We start from the raw sequence: 12,408 nt of genomic DNA, 5'->3' as shown, positions 1-12,408 counted from the left end.
CTCTGTGCTGTAATCGGATTGATCCATCCAGTAGCCGATCGACGGATAACAGCAGAGAAACCTCGTGAGTGACGTCACGAACTTAATCGCGGGACGTGGATGTAACATTCGGCCTGTTGGGAGGACGTGCTATCTATTTACCTGGTGGCCATTGATCGACATGTTGAGATGAAGACCGAACATTAAGACTCTGGTGTTCGTCGTCCAGAATTACAACCACAACAACTTCTGCTAGAGAGAAAAAAAAACAGTGTTCAGTACGCTCGATAGTGGACTGTTTTAAACTGCGTATAGAGGATAGGAGTGCTCTGATCAGATTATAATCACCCTCCTACCCTCACCGGAGCCTGGAGAATTACTGCGATAGAGCGCTGGCTTTACCCGAGATTACAGGCTGGGCGAAGCTAACGAGGAATCTGCGCACAGGTTAGCGCCATGGAAATGGGAATTTAAAGTGTGACCGCTGACAGACGGAGGCAAGTCAGAAATTATCCCCGAGATAACTCCATATACAATCTCCTCTAATGTTAAGCAGCTTTACCAGGCTTTCTGTGTGCAACTCCCGCGAAATTAGTTTTCGAGAAAAAAGATCTTTGAGTAACTTCATTTTACAACCATGACTTTCCGTAAACTCTGGGAAGTGTTTCTTGTAGATATATTCGGTGCGAGATTATACTCTGCGATGTTGTATTACGTCATCATGTGGCTGTTATCGGGCCTGACATCGATGGCTTCCGGTAACCACTGGTCCACCGAGTGTTCCAAGCTCTGTACATGTTACTCCGTCATGGACCCCCAGACGGGTTCTGTGAGGAAAATCGTGGATTGTTCTGATGGAAGGTTCCCTGCAGATTTACATCTCAATTTCCCCTCAGACACGGATACCCTTAATCTATCAGGGAATGGGCTATCGTTGTCAGCTGTCCTAACAGTCGTTGACAACATGGCCAGCATACGTTGTCTAAATCTCAGTGGTAATGCAATCGAGGGAATGCGCGAGTTTAAACGCTTCCGGTCATCCGTCAGTATTCTGGATATGTCTAAGAACAGCATCACTAGCCTCCTAGGGGACTGGCTCCTAAACAGAGAGTATCTCAGCAGCCTGAATATCTCCCATAACAAAATCGAATTCATACACCCTGCTGCTTTCAGCTACATGGGCAAACTTCAATATTTAGATCTTTCCCACAATGGAATTTGGCAACTGCACAAGAAGTGGTTTCGCGACTTATTGAAATTGGAGAGGTTGGATATATCTTACAATTTCATCACATCTCTTTCCGCAAAAGTGTTCCAACATTTGAACAGACTGGCTTCCCTAGATTTGTCCCACAATCGAATCCGTACAATTGACTTAGGGGCCTTTCATGGTATATCCAACTTGAAGTATCTTTATCTCAATGAAAATGAATTGAGCGGCGGTCTATCGGAAAAATTGGAAGGCTTTCAAAAACTTTCTGTGTTAGACTTAAGCAAAAATAATTTCCGGACACTGAACACCCACGCTTTTATTAACGTGAAGACCCAACAACTTTTTCTGAGAGACGAGAAATATCTGAAATACGTACAGCGAGAGTCCTTTATGAACATGCCTTTTCTGGAGAAGATGGAGTTAAGTAACAACCCTAGTTTGGAGTACATTGATCACTGGGCTTTCTCAAACGTCCCACTGATACAAAGTCTGCACCTAGAGAACAATAAATTACGGGCCATCTCAAATCAGACCGTCGGCCGTTTGGCATCGGTACAGCGCCTCTTCATCAAAGGCAATCCAATTGTGTGTGACTGTAATATACATTGGCTACTACTAGAGCCTCGCCCCAGCCTGCAGGTGGTGGATCTTAACGACACTGTGTGTCACGGCCCTACCCGTCTCACTGGCAGGCTGCTGTCTCAGTCCCTTCGCTGGTACGTCCCGTCCCTCTGTCAGCCGGATATCGTGTCTAGTTTTAGTCAGGTCTCATCGTTTAGTTTCGGAGACAGTCTCAGGCTGGACTGTTACGCCTTGGGTAATCCCCCACCGGACGTTTACTGGGTCTTTTCCAAGGACATTAATCCTGAATTCTGCTCCTCAAACGACACAAAGAGATTACATCCTCTTCAAAGTGGGAGTACACTTACCATTGAACCGCTGACATTTCAGAATTCTGGCCAGTATAAATGTGTGGCTCAAAATTCCCAAGGAAGAACAGAGAAATGTTTCACCATTGACGTGGAAGGAAATCATGGAGATATTGTGATTCTAGCCACATCGGAAAGTACCATCGTGTTCACGTGGAACGGCACTGATTCCAGGCATAAATATAAGCTTCTATTTCGTGAAAAATTAAGTAATATGAGCAATGACTATCAGGTCGTGGAGATAAGCCCTGGCATGAGAAAGTACAGTCTTAATCATCTTAATGCCTCCATTTGTTTTGAAATCTGCATCGCGCTAATGACGGACAAGGCAGCTCTGGACCGGAAGTGTAATACTGTGTCCACGAATAGCCGGAAGTTGAGCCATGACGGCATCTACAGTGCGCGTTCATTAGTAATAGGCCTTTCCATTGGCTGCTCATTTGTTGTAATCACTTGTGCATGTCTTATTAGGTTGTCCATTAAAAAATACAACAAATCGCAAAATATCGGACGGTACATGTTGCCGCAGTCCACATCCCGACAGCGCATCGTGTCTGACGCGCGGAGTTCGGTAGGAACTCCAACCACATACGAAAATAAAATGTTAGAATTGTCGGACGAAGAATGTTTCATTGAAGAAAGTGAGGCATCTTTTCCCGCTGTAGTGACGTGATAGTTATGTGAAAAGAAACGTTTTTGTGACCTTATCGTTTGTGACGTCATGTGGATAACGATCGTGTGTGTTGACGAGACAACCGGAAGTTCTGTTACTGAGTGATGGGAAACCAAATTTTATCAGCATAAAGGTAAATGTACCATTCCCTCGCATGACTGCCTGAACTGGTGGTATATTGGGCGGCGTTGTCTTGACAACAAGGGTTTCAGTATTCACACTGTATTTTGATGTCTGTGACGTTAAAGAAAACGCAGTGGTGAATTTAGCCGATGAATTGTTGTACACCTGATGAAAACTGACGAATGTGATAGGGAATGGCCTTTACACATTCAGCATAGCTCTCCCTTAATGTAAAACATGGTCGAAATCCGGTATAACATGATAAAAGGGTATGATTAAAATGTTTAGACAAAACCATAAAATATCTTCTGGTGCAACTTGTCTAAAATGGTGTGTATTTACCTGTATATTTTGGGGAATAACAACGTGCACTGCCGTAGGGCTGTCTGTCATATTGACCCACGGTATCCGTGGTTTGCTGTTGTCAGTGTTAGCTATATACAGGTGCTGTGTCCTTCACACGTTCTATACCTGTATTGGCATATCGGAATCAAGTTGCCATGGGTACGCAGTATGCTTTTTTCTTCTAAACCAGATCATTTATTTATGCAATGGTGCAGATCATGCACAAGTTCCTATTAGTATGTTATTGGGGATAGAGCGCTCAATATCTGGAGGTTAGGATTTTCATGCAAGTTTAATTAGGCCTTGGGAGCGTGCATTTCTTGTGTCGCGTTTTCCTGAGCGACTGGTTGTATATTTGAACCGCTCCGTCACGAAACACGATGTCAAAGTGGGTAAAACATTGGCTTATGTAACGCCCATTTGTAATTTTTAAAAATTTATCTATGTCTTAATATGTCTTAACGACACCTCCGATGAACATTATTTATTGTGAGTAATGTAGCATGGTGCAGAAATCTTTAACTCAGACTCATCATACACTGCACTATTTTCATGCTTCATCACTTGTCTTTGCTTTTTATTATATGCTTGTTTATTTTAAAAATTGCTATTGTCTTTGCTATTGTAATATGCATAAAAATTTACTTTGCAATAAACCCAATAAGCCGATTGGCGTGGTTATCATTATATGTGCTCTGTTATCACTGTCAGCATTGCTCATAAGAAAATGAAAACGTATACGGTATTAGATATGTGTCAAAATTCATTATTGAACTTCAGTCATCACTGTCATCATTAATGAGCTGTAGACGTCATTGCTGACTATGGACATTCTTACTGTCAACGCCATTGCTGACTTTATCATCAACCTCATTCCTGGTTGTAGGCACTTTAATCCGCAACGTCATTACAGAACTGCAGACACGATTATCACCATGGTCGTTACTGTGGGTATTCCTGTCATAAACGTCTTTTCTGATCTGTGTGTGACCTTATAATGAACGCTAAAACCACCCAAGTGTACATGTAGGTACTGTCATTGCCGCAATCATTACAGAGCACTGTGATAACTCCCCTTGCTAAACTTCTACGGTTGTTCTCAGTCCTCGTGATCTGTAGAAACTGTTACAGTTGGTGTCATCATAAAATGTAGATACTCTTACAGCCGTTGTCATTACTAAATATAGAAACTCTATAGAAGCGACAACTGCCGGCAGCATGAACTGTAGAGACTGGTACAGCTGTTGTCATTATGAACAAAAGAGACTGTTACAGCTGTGGCCATTGTGAACAGCAAAGATCATTACAGCTGTCGCTATTATGATGTGTTGACACCGTTATTGCTGTCGCCATGATGAACTGTAGAGACTGTTACCACAGTCACTGTTAAGAACTGTAGATACTCTTACAACTGTCGCTATTATGGACTGTAGAAACTCTTTCAACGAGCGTCATTATGGATGGTAGAGACTGTTACAACTTTCGTCATTATGAACTGTAGAGGCCGTTACAGCCGTCGTCATTCTTAATGACGTACCGTCTGTGGTCTCTATGAATTGTAGATACTGCTATAACTGCTCCCATTATGAACTATATAGACTATTACAAGTGTCGTCATCATGAACTGTAGACACTGTTACAGCTGTCGTCATTATAAACTGTCGAGACTGTTACAACTTTCGTCATTATGAACTGTAGAGACTGTTACAGCTGTTGTTATTATGAACTGTAGACACTGTTACAACAAGCGTCATCATGAACTGCAGAGACTGTTACAACTTTCGTCATTATGAACCGTAGAGATTGTTAGAGCTGTGGTCATTCTTAACGGTCTATTGTAGCCGCGGTGATTATGAACTGTAGACACTGTTACATATGTCGTCATTGTGAAATGTAGACACTGTTAAAAATGTTGAGACAACATTATGAACGGTAAGCATTTCTACAAATGTCTTCATTGTGAACCGTTAGACACTGTTACAACCGCCGTCATTATTAACTGTAGAGACATTTGTAGCTTTCGCCAACACTGAACTCTGGAATGGTAACATTCTTAGAAATAAGCGCAGGTATGCAATACAACAGTCTTCTGTTCTACCCAAGTTTATTACCTATAGGTTATACGCTGTCAGATATCCTAAGGACGAATGGTATTTAAATTTTGGCCACAACTTTGTGGACTGAGAAGATGGCTGGTAGTATTGTGATGGCACGGCCTGACTGAGACAATAGCCGCGATGCCCTCCATCTTATTGCTGAAGGCTCACGTGAGCAATGAAGACCTCATGGAGTGACCTTCTATTGACGTCACTGAGAGGACCTCAATTTCCATTTTATTGGACGGTAGAAATGACAAATAGCCATCTATGCAGGCAACATTTAGTCCGGGAAGTGGGACGGCCGTTACAATTGAATTCCTCTGTTCGATAAGCTGACCTAGTCCCCTGGGATCGATTGGTACCGACCCTCGCCCCAAACAGTACCCACTAACTGGTAATAAAGCATATCAGCCCTGATAACGCGCGCTCATAACATCGACTTATTAACACACCAAGTCTTCACACCCCCCTTTTATGAGCCGGCTAATTCGCCGAGGCGATAGCACGCGAAGCGAGGGAATTGTTCGGCCGATAAATAAAAGAGTCCTGAATAACAGAAGAGTCAATAATAGGTTTCTTTGTAATGAAGAATATTGTCAAATTCATGCCGTATTTGTCTTTCAGCCTCTTTTGATTATTTAATCGAATCACGGGTGGAATTCTGGTCATGGTAGTGGATCATTTTATAACTATACTTCCCGGGCTCCTACCATAATGCTGACCCACGCCATATAAATGAATAATTTTTGAGTGCGGCGTAAAACAACAATGAAATAAATAAATCAATCAAGCATACATCTCTGTCACTTGCAAGCTTATTTGTATATCTTCAACCCGCCACATTCAGATTTTACTTCACCCACCAGCACCACAGTGATTAGTTTGTGCCCAAAATCTGCAACACCACCAAATTTTAAAGTCTTGGGATCACAGCAGGGGTTAACACCATATATCTGACAAAGTAAGACTGTGCCGATCATCTGTAACTCCCTCAGGGTTGGATTCGACGTGTCGTTGTGTCCATAAGAGAGATTGTACTAAAAAATTAAATTGGGTACAAATATATTTAAAAAAAAATTAATTGAAAATTTGGACATAATATTTTGATGTTTTTGCGCTTTCAAACTCATTAGCTGATATAGAATCAACTGAAATGCAACGGTCAATGTAAATGTGCAGTGATACTCAAATTGGACTATTTAATTATGCCTAACTTCGACACGTCATTTCAGTAATTCTTCTAAAAAATCAAATACAAAACAAAACATTCTGAATCCAAAACCGTACCTGAATATATATCTGTTCTTACTAAATTGATTTTGACTAAATAGTAATGGTCATCGAAGTCCCTTACCAAACTGACATAGACGTGGTCACACAAGTCCTTTAACAAAGGGGCGTAGACGTGGTCAAAGAAGTCCCGTACCAAACTGACATAGACGTGGTCACAGAAGTCTCTTATCAAATTGACATAGACGTGGTCACAGAAGTCCTTTACCAAACTGACATAGACTTGGTAAAAAAATACCTTATCAAGCTGACACAGACTTGGTCAAAGATGTCCCTTACCAAATTCACACAGACGTGGGCACAGAAGTCCCTTACCATGCTGAGGGCGACGTGGTCACAGAAGTCCCTTACCAAACTGAAATAGACTTGGTCACAGATGTCCCTTACCAAACTGACATAGACGTGGTCACAAAATTCCCTTACTAAACTGACATAGATGTGGTCACAGAAATCCCTTACCAAACTTACATAGACCTGGTCACAGAAATCCCTTACCAAATTGACATAGACGTAGTGGCAGAAGTCCTTTACAAAACGGAGATAGACGTGGTCACAGAAGTCCCTTAGTAAACTGACATAGACTTGGTAACAGATGCCCCTTACCAAAGTGACATAGATGTGGTTACAGAAGGCCCTTACCAGACTGACATAGACGTGGTCGGAAAAGTTCCATACCAAACCGACATAGACTTGGTCTCAGAAGTCTTTTACGATACTGACGTAAACGTGGTCACGGAAGTCCTTTGCAAAACATGACGCAGAAGTCCTTGATCAAACTGACATAGGCATGGTCACAAAATTCCTTTATCAAACATGACATAGACATGGTCACAAAAGTCCTTTATCAAGCCGACATAGACATGGTCACGGAAATCCCTTACCAAACTGACATAGACATGGTAAAAGAAATACCTTATTAAACTGACATAGATATATTCCCTTTCCAAATTGCATTAGACATGGTCACAGAAGGCCCTTACCAAACTGACATAGATGTGGTAAAAGAAATACCTTATTAAACTGACATAGATATATTCCCTTTCCAAATCGCATTAGACATGGTCACAGAAGGCCCTTACCAGACTGACATAGACATGGTCACAGAAGTCCCTTACCAAACATGACACAGAAGTCCTTCATCAAACTGACATAGACATGGTCACGGAAGTCCTTTATCAAACATGACATAGGCATGGTCACAGAAGTCCCTTGCCAAACAAACGTAGACGTGGTCACAGAAGTCCTTTATCAAACTGAAATAGACAAGGTCACAGAAGTCCCTTAACAAACTGACACAGACATGGTCAGAGAAGTATCTTAATAAACATGACATAGACATGTTCACAGGAGTCCTTTATCAAACTGACATAGACGTGCTCACATATGTCCCTTACCAAACTGACACAGACGTGGTCACAGATGTCTCTTACCAAACCGACATAGACTTGGTTACATAAGTCCCTTACCAAAGATGACACAGAAGTCCTTCATCAAACTGACATAGACATGGTCACAGATGTCGTTTATCAAACTGACATAGACATGGGCACGGAAGTCCTTTATTAAACTGACATAGACGTGGTCACAGAAGTCCCTTACGATACTGACATAGACGTGGTCACAGAAGTCTCTTTCCAAATTGACATAGACATGGTCGTAAAAGTCCTTTACCAAACTGACATAGGCGCGGTCACAGATGTCCCTTATCAAACTGACATAGACGTGTTCACAGAAGTCCGTTACCAAACTGACATAGACGTGGTCACAGAAGTCCCTTACCAAACTAACACAGACGTGGTAACAGAAGTCCCTTATCACACCGACAAAGACGTGGTCACAGATGTCCCTTACCTAACATGACACAGTAGTCCTTCATCAAACTAATTAGACTAGGTCACAGACGTCTTTATCAAACTGAAATAGACATGGTCACAGAAGTCCCTTACCAATCTGACATCAGTCAAACAGAGACCTTTATCTACGTGGTCACAGATGTGGTCACAGATGTCCCTTACCAAACTGACACAGATATGGCCATAGAAGTGTTTTACCAAAGTGGTATAGACATGGTCACAGAAGTCCCTTATCAAAATGACATAGACGTGGTCACAGAAGTGTTTTACCAAAGTGACATAGACATGGTCACAGAAGTCCCTTATCAAAATGACATAGACGTGGTCACAGAAGTGCTTTACCAAAGTGGCATAGACATGGTCACAGATGTCCCTTATCAAAATGACATAGACGTGGTCACAGAAGTCTTTTACCAAAATGGCATAGACATGGTCACAGATGTCCCTTATCAAACTGACATAGACATAATTATATGATTTCACCACAGTCATTAAACTAATTAAAAATATACAAATAAGTCTTATGCAGTTGGCCCATTGATATTATTAAGATGAGCTGCATGATTAATGTATGTTGCAAGACTGATAGTTCTTATATTACTGATATGCGCTTTGTGAATTGCTAAATGATTGATTTGTGCTACATGACTGATGTGTGGCACACGCCTGATGTGTGATTTACATGTATGGTCTTGCTGCATGGCTGATCCGAACTACACGACGTAGGTGTGCTACATGATCGATACTTGCTACATAACATGTCTTCTACATGACTGACTGAGTGGCTGGTGTGTTCTGTTTGACTGATGTGTTCTACATGATTGGCGTGGTCTGAGTGGCTGGTGTGTTCTGTTTGACGGATGTGTGCTACATGACTCACGCGGTCTGAGGGGCTGGTGTGTTCTGTTTGACGGATGTGTGCTACATGACTCACGCGGTCTGAGGGGCTGTTGTGTTCTGTTTGACGGATGTGTGCTACATGACTGACGTGGGTTGAGTGGTTGGTGTGTTCTGTTTGACGGATGTGTGCTACATGACTCACGCTGTCTGAGGGGCTGGTGTGTTCTGTTTGACGGATGTGTGCTACATGACTCACGCGGTCTGAGGGGCTGGTGTGTTCTGTTTGACGGATGTGTGCTACATGACTGACGTGGGTTGAGTGGCTGGTGTGTTCTGTTTGACGGATGTGTGCTACATGACTCACGCGGTATGAGGGGCTGGTGTGTTCTGTTTGGACGGATGTGTTCTACATGACTGACGTGGTCTGAGTGGCTGGTGTGTTCTGTTTGACGGATGTGTTCTACATGATTGGCGTGGGCTGAGTGGCTGGTGTGTTCTGTTTGACTGATGTGTTCTACATGATTGGCGTGGGCTGAGTGGCTGGTGTGTTCTGTTTGACGGATGTGTGCTACATGACTCACGCTGTCTGAGGGGCTGGTGTGTTCTGTTTGACGGATGTGTGCTACATGACTGACGTGGGTTGAGTGGCTGGTGTGTTCTATTTGACTGATGTGTGCTACATGACTGACGTGGGCTGAGTGGCTGGTGTGTTCTGTTTGGACTGATGTGTTCTACATGACCGACGTGGGCTGAGTGGCTGGTGTGTTCTGTTTGACTGATGTGTGCTACATGACTGACGTGGGCTGAGTTGCTGGTGTGTTCTGTTTGGACGGATGTCTGCTACATGACCGACGTGGGCTGAGTGGCTGGTGTGTTCTGTTTGACTGATGTGTTCTACATGACCGACGTGGGCTGAGTGGCTGGTGTGTTCTGTTTGACTGATGTGTGCTACATGACTGACGTGGGTTGAGTGGCTGGTGTGTTCTGTTTGACGGATGTGTGGTACATGACTGACGTGGTCTGAGTGGCTGGCCTGTTCTGTTTGACGGATGTGTGCTACATGACTGAAGTGGGCTGAGTGGCTGTTGTGTTCTGTTTGACTGATGTGTGCTACATGACTGACGTGGGCTGAGTTGCTGGTGTGTTCTGTTTGACTGATGTGTGCTACATGACTGAAGTCGACCGAGTGGCTGGTGTGTTCTGTTTGACGGATGTCTGCTACATGACCGACGTGGGCTGAGTGGCTGGTGTGTTCTATTTGACGGATGTGTGCTACATGACCGGCTGAGTGGCTGGTGTGTTCTATTTGACTGATGTGTGCTACATGACTGACGTGGGCTGAGTGGCTGGTGTGTTCTGCTTGACTGATGTGTGCTATATAACTGACGTGGGCTGAGTGGCTGGTGTGTTCTGTTTGACTGATGTGTGCTACATGACTGACGTGGGCTGAGTGGCTGGTGTGTTCTGTTTGACTGATGTGTGCTACATGACTAATTTGTCTGACATAGCTTATGTGCACTACTTGGCTGATGTGTGCAACATGACTAATGTGTGCTACATTACAAATGTGTGCTACATGACTACTGTGTTCAGCATGACTGATGTGTTCTATTTGACTCATGTATGGTCTGCCGGTACACTTTGTTTGTAGAAGTGTAATTTTGAAACTTACATTTGTCTGCAAATAACTTAAGACAACTGTGTAATCAAAACACCTAAGTAACATGTGTGCCATGTAAAACACAATCCACGAAAATATATACAGAAGAAAATAAACCTGCTTAATCTGTTTATTTTAATGTTTTGGAAATAATAGAAGGATGAAGTATGGCCGAAAGAAACACAGGTTTATCTTACGCCACACGTCGAATCGTCTTTCCAATAATGGGTGTCAGTCACGTGATAGTGATGAACGTGTACGGGAGAAAGGACCAAGTCTATATAAAATATGCCGGCTGTAATGATGTGCGCCTATCGAATTCCAGCAACCACACATCTTCGTCTTAAGTAACCGTTTTAATAGTTTAAGTCCCTGGGCTAATTACATTAAACCAATCCCCGAGGAATTGTTTTGTTGTTACGTATTTCCCACCATAAATACTGCCGTTGTTGTATCCCTGAATACAAAGTCCTACACTCTACCCTTTTAATATTCCACCGATCGTTTAAAGTAAACATCACACCTATAAATCTTACATCAGCTATTTGGCAAATTCTGAAGGCGAACATGTGTTGGATAATATAGACATATATAGCTTATATTTATTTGTTTTCTTACAGACTGTGCATACTAGTGGGTATACAAGTTCGGTGGACTGAAAGATGTACAGGCCGAGTGGACTGACGGATGTACAGGCTGGATGGACTGAAGGGCGTACAGGATGGATGGACTGACAAGTGTACAGGCTGAGTGGACTGACGAGTGTACAGGCTGAGTGGACTGACGGGTGTACAGGCTGAGTGGACTGACAAGTGTACAGGCTGAGTGGTCTGACGGGTGTATAGGCTGAGTGGACTGACGGGTGTACAGGCTGGATGGACTGACGGGTGTAAAGGCTGAATGGACTGACGGGTGTAAAGGCTGAGTGGACTGACGAGTGTACAGGCTGAGTGGACTAACGGGTGTACAAGCTGGATGGACTGACAGGTGTACAGGCTGAATGGACATACTGGTGTACAGGCTGGTTGAGGACTGTTCCGTGATATAGGATCTTCACAATTTCACACAATTTGCACCATAACAATTGCGCAATTCATGCCCAGTTTGACACACTAACGATAACCATGCTTGTAACACTTTATGAAGCTTTCATAATTTATAATTAATATTAATAATTTTCCCTCACAGGCTGGTTATATTAAACGAAGAAAAATTTTCATATCGCTCCCTTAAAATAACCGCTTTCCACTCCTCTTTTTATTAAGGACCACTGTGTATACTCATATCTTTAAATAAGCTTGATGGCTCTTCATCGGTTTTCCGTTGCGTTCTAATAGAGACCATTCCCTGGGGCACTAAAGGGTAGGCTTATGTCTATAGAGTCAGTGTCATCCGGACAGTATC

The 12,408-nt window shown here is 42.9% G+C and overlaps 1 protein-coding gene across 2 annotated transcripts; it reads left to right on the top strand.

Annotated features, from left to right (window-relative positions):
* Positions 1-355: 355 nt before the first annotated feature.
* LOC135462049 (leucine-rich repeat neuronal protein 1-like) lies at positions 356-11,913 on the top strand. 2 transcript variants are annotated; one of them, XR_010443424.1, is made up of 2 exons: positions 356-2,927; positions 11,625-11,913. XR_010443424.1 is itself a non-coding variant. In XM_064739389.1 (1 exon), the coding sequence occupies exon 1, from the start codon at positions 617-619 to the stop codon at positions 2,792-2,794; it is 2,178 nt and encodes a 725-aa protein (XP_064595459.1). In that variant the 5' UTR covers positions 356-616; the 3' UTR covers positions 2,795-3,947. The 2 variants fall into 2 exon arrangements, 1 of the variants encoding a protein (XP_064595459.1); XM_064739389.1 differs by lacking the exon at positions 11,625-11,913 and having other exon boundaries at positions 356-3,947.
* The last annotated feature ends 495 nt before the right edge of the window (positions 11,914-12,408 follow it).

The sequence above is a fragment of the Liolophura sinensis genome, chromosome 1 (assembly GCF_032854445.1).
Source record: "Liolophura sinensis isolate JHLJ2023 chromosome 1, CUHK_Ljap_v2, whole genome shotgun sequence".
In the NCBI taxonomy this organism is placed as follows: Eukaryota; Metazoa; Mollusca; class Polyplacophora; order Chitonida; family Chitonidae; genus Liolophura; species Liolophura sinensis.
Note: the sequence above shows the minus strand (reverse complement) of the source record. Positions and strands in the feature narration are given on the sequence as shown.

Bases quoted from the DNA above. Each gene is read 5' to 3' on its own strand.
- LOC135462049 (XM_064739389.1), top strand. From the start codon at position 617: ATGACTTTCCGTAAACTCTGGGAAGTGTTTCTTGTAGATATATTCGGT.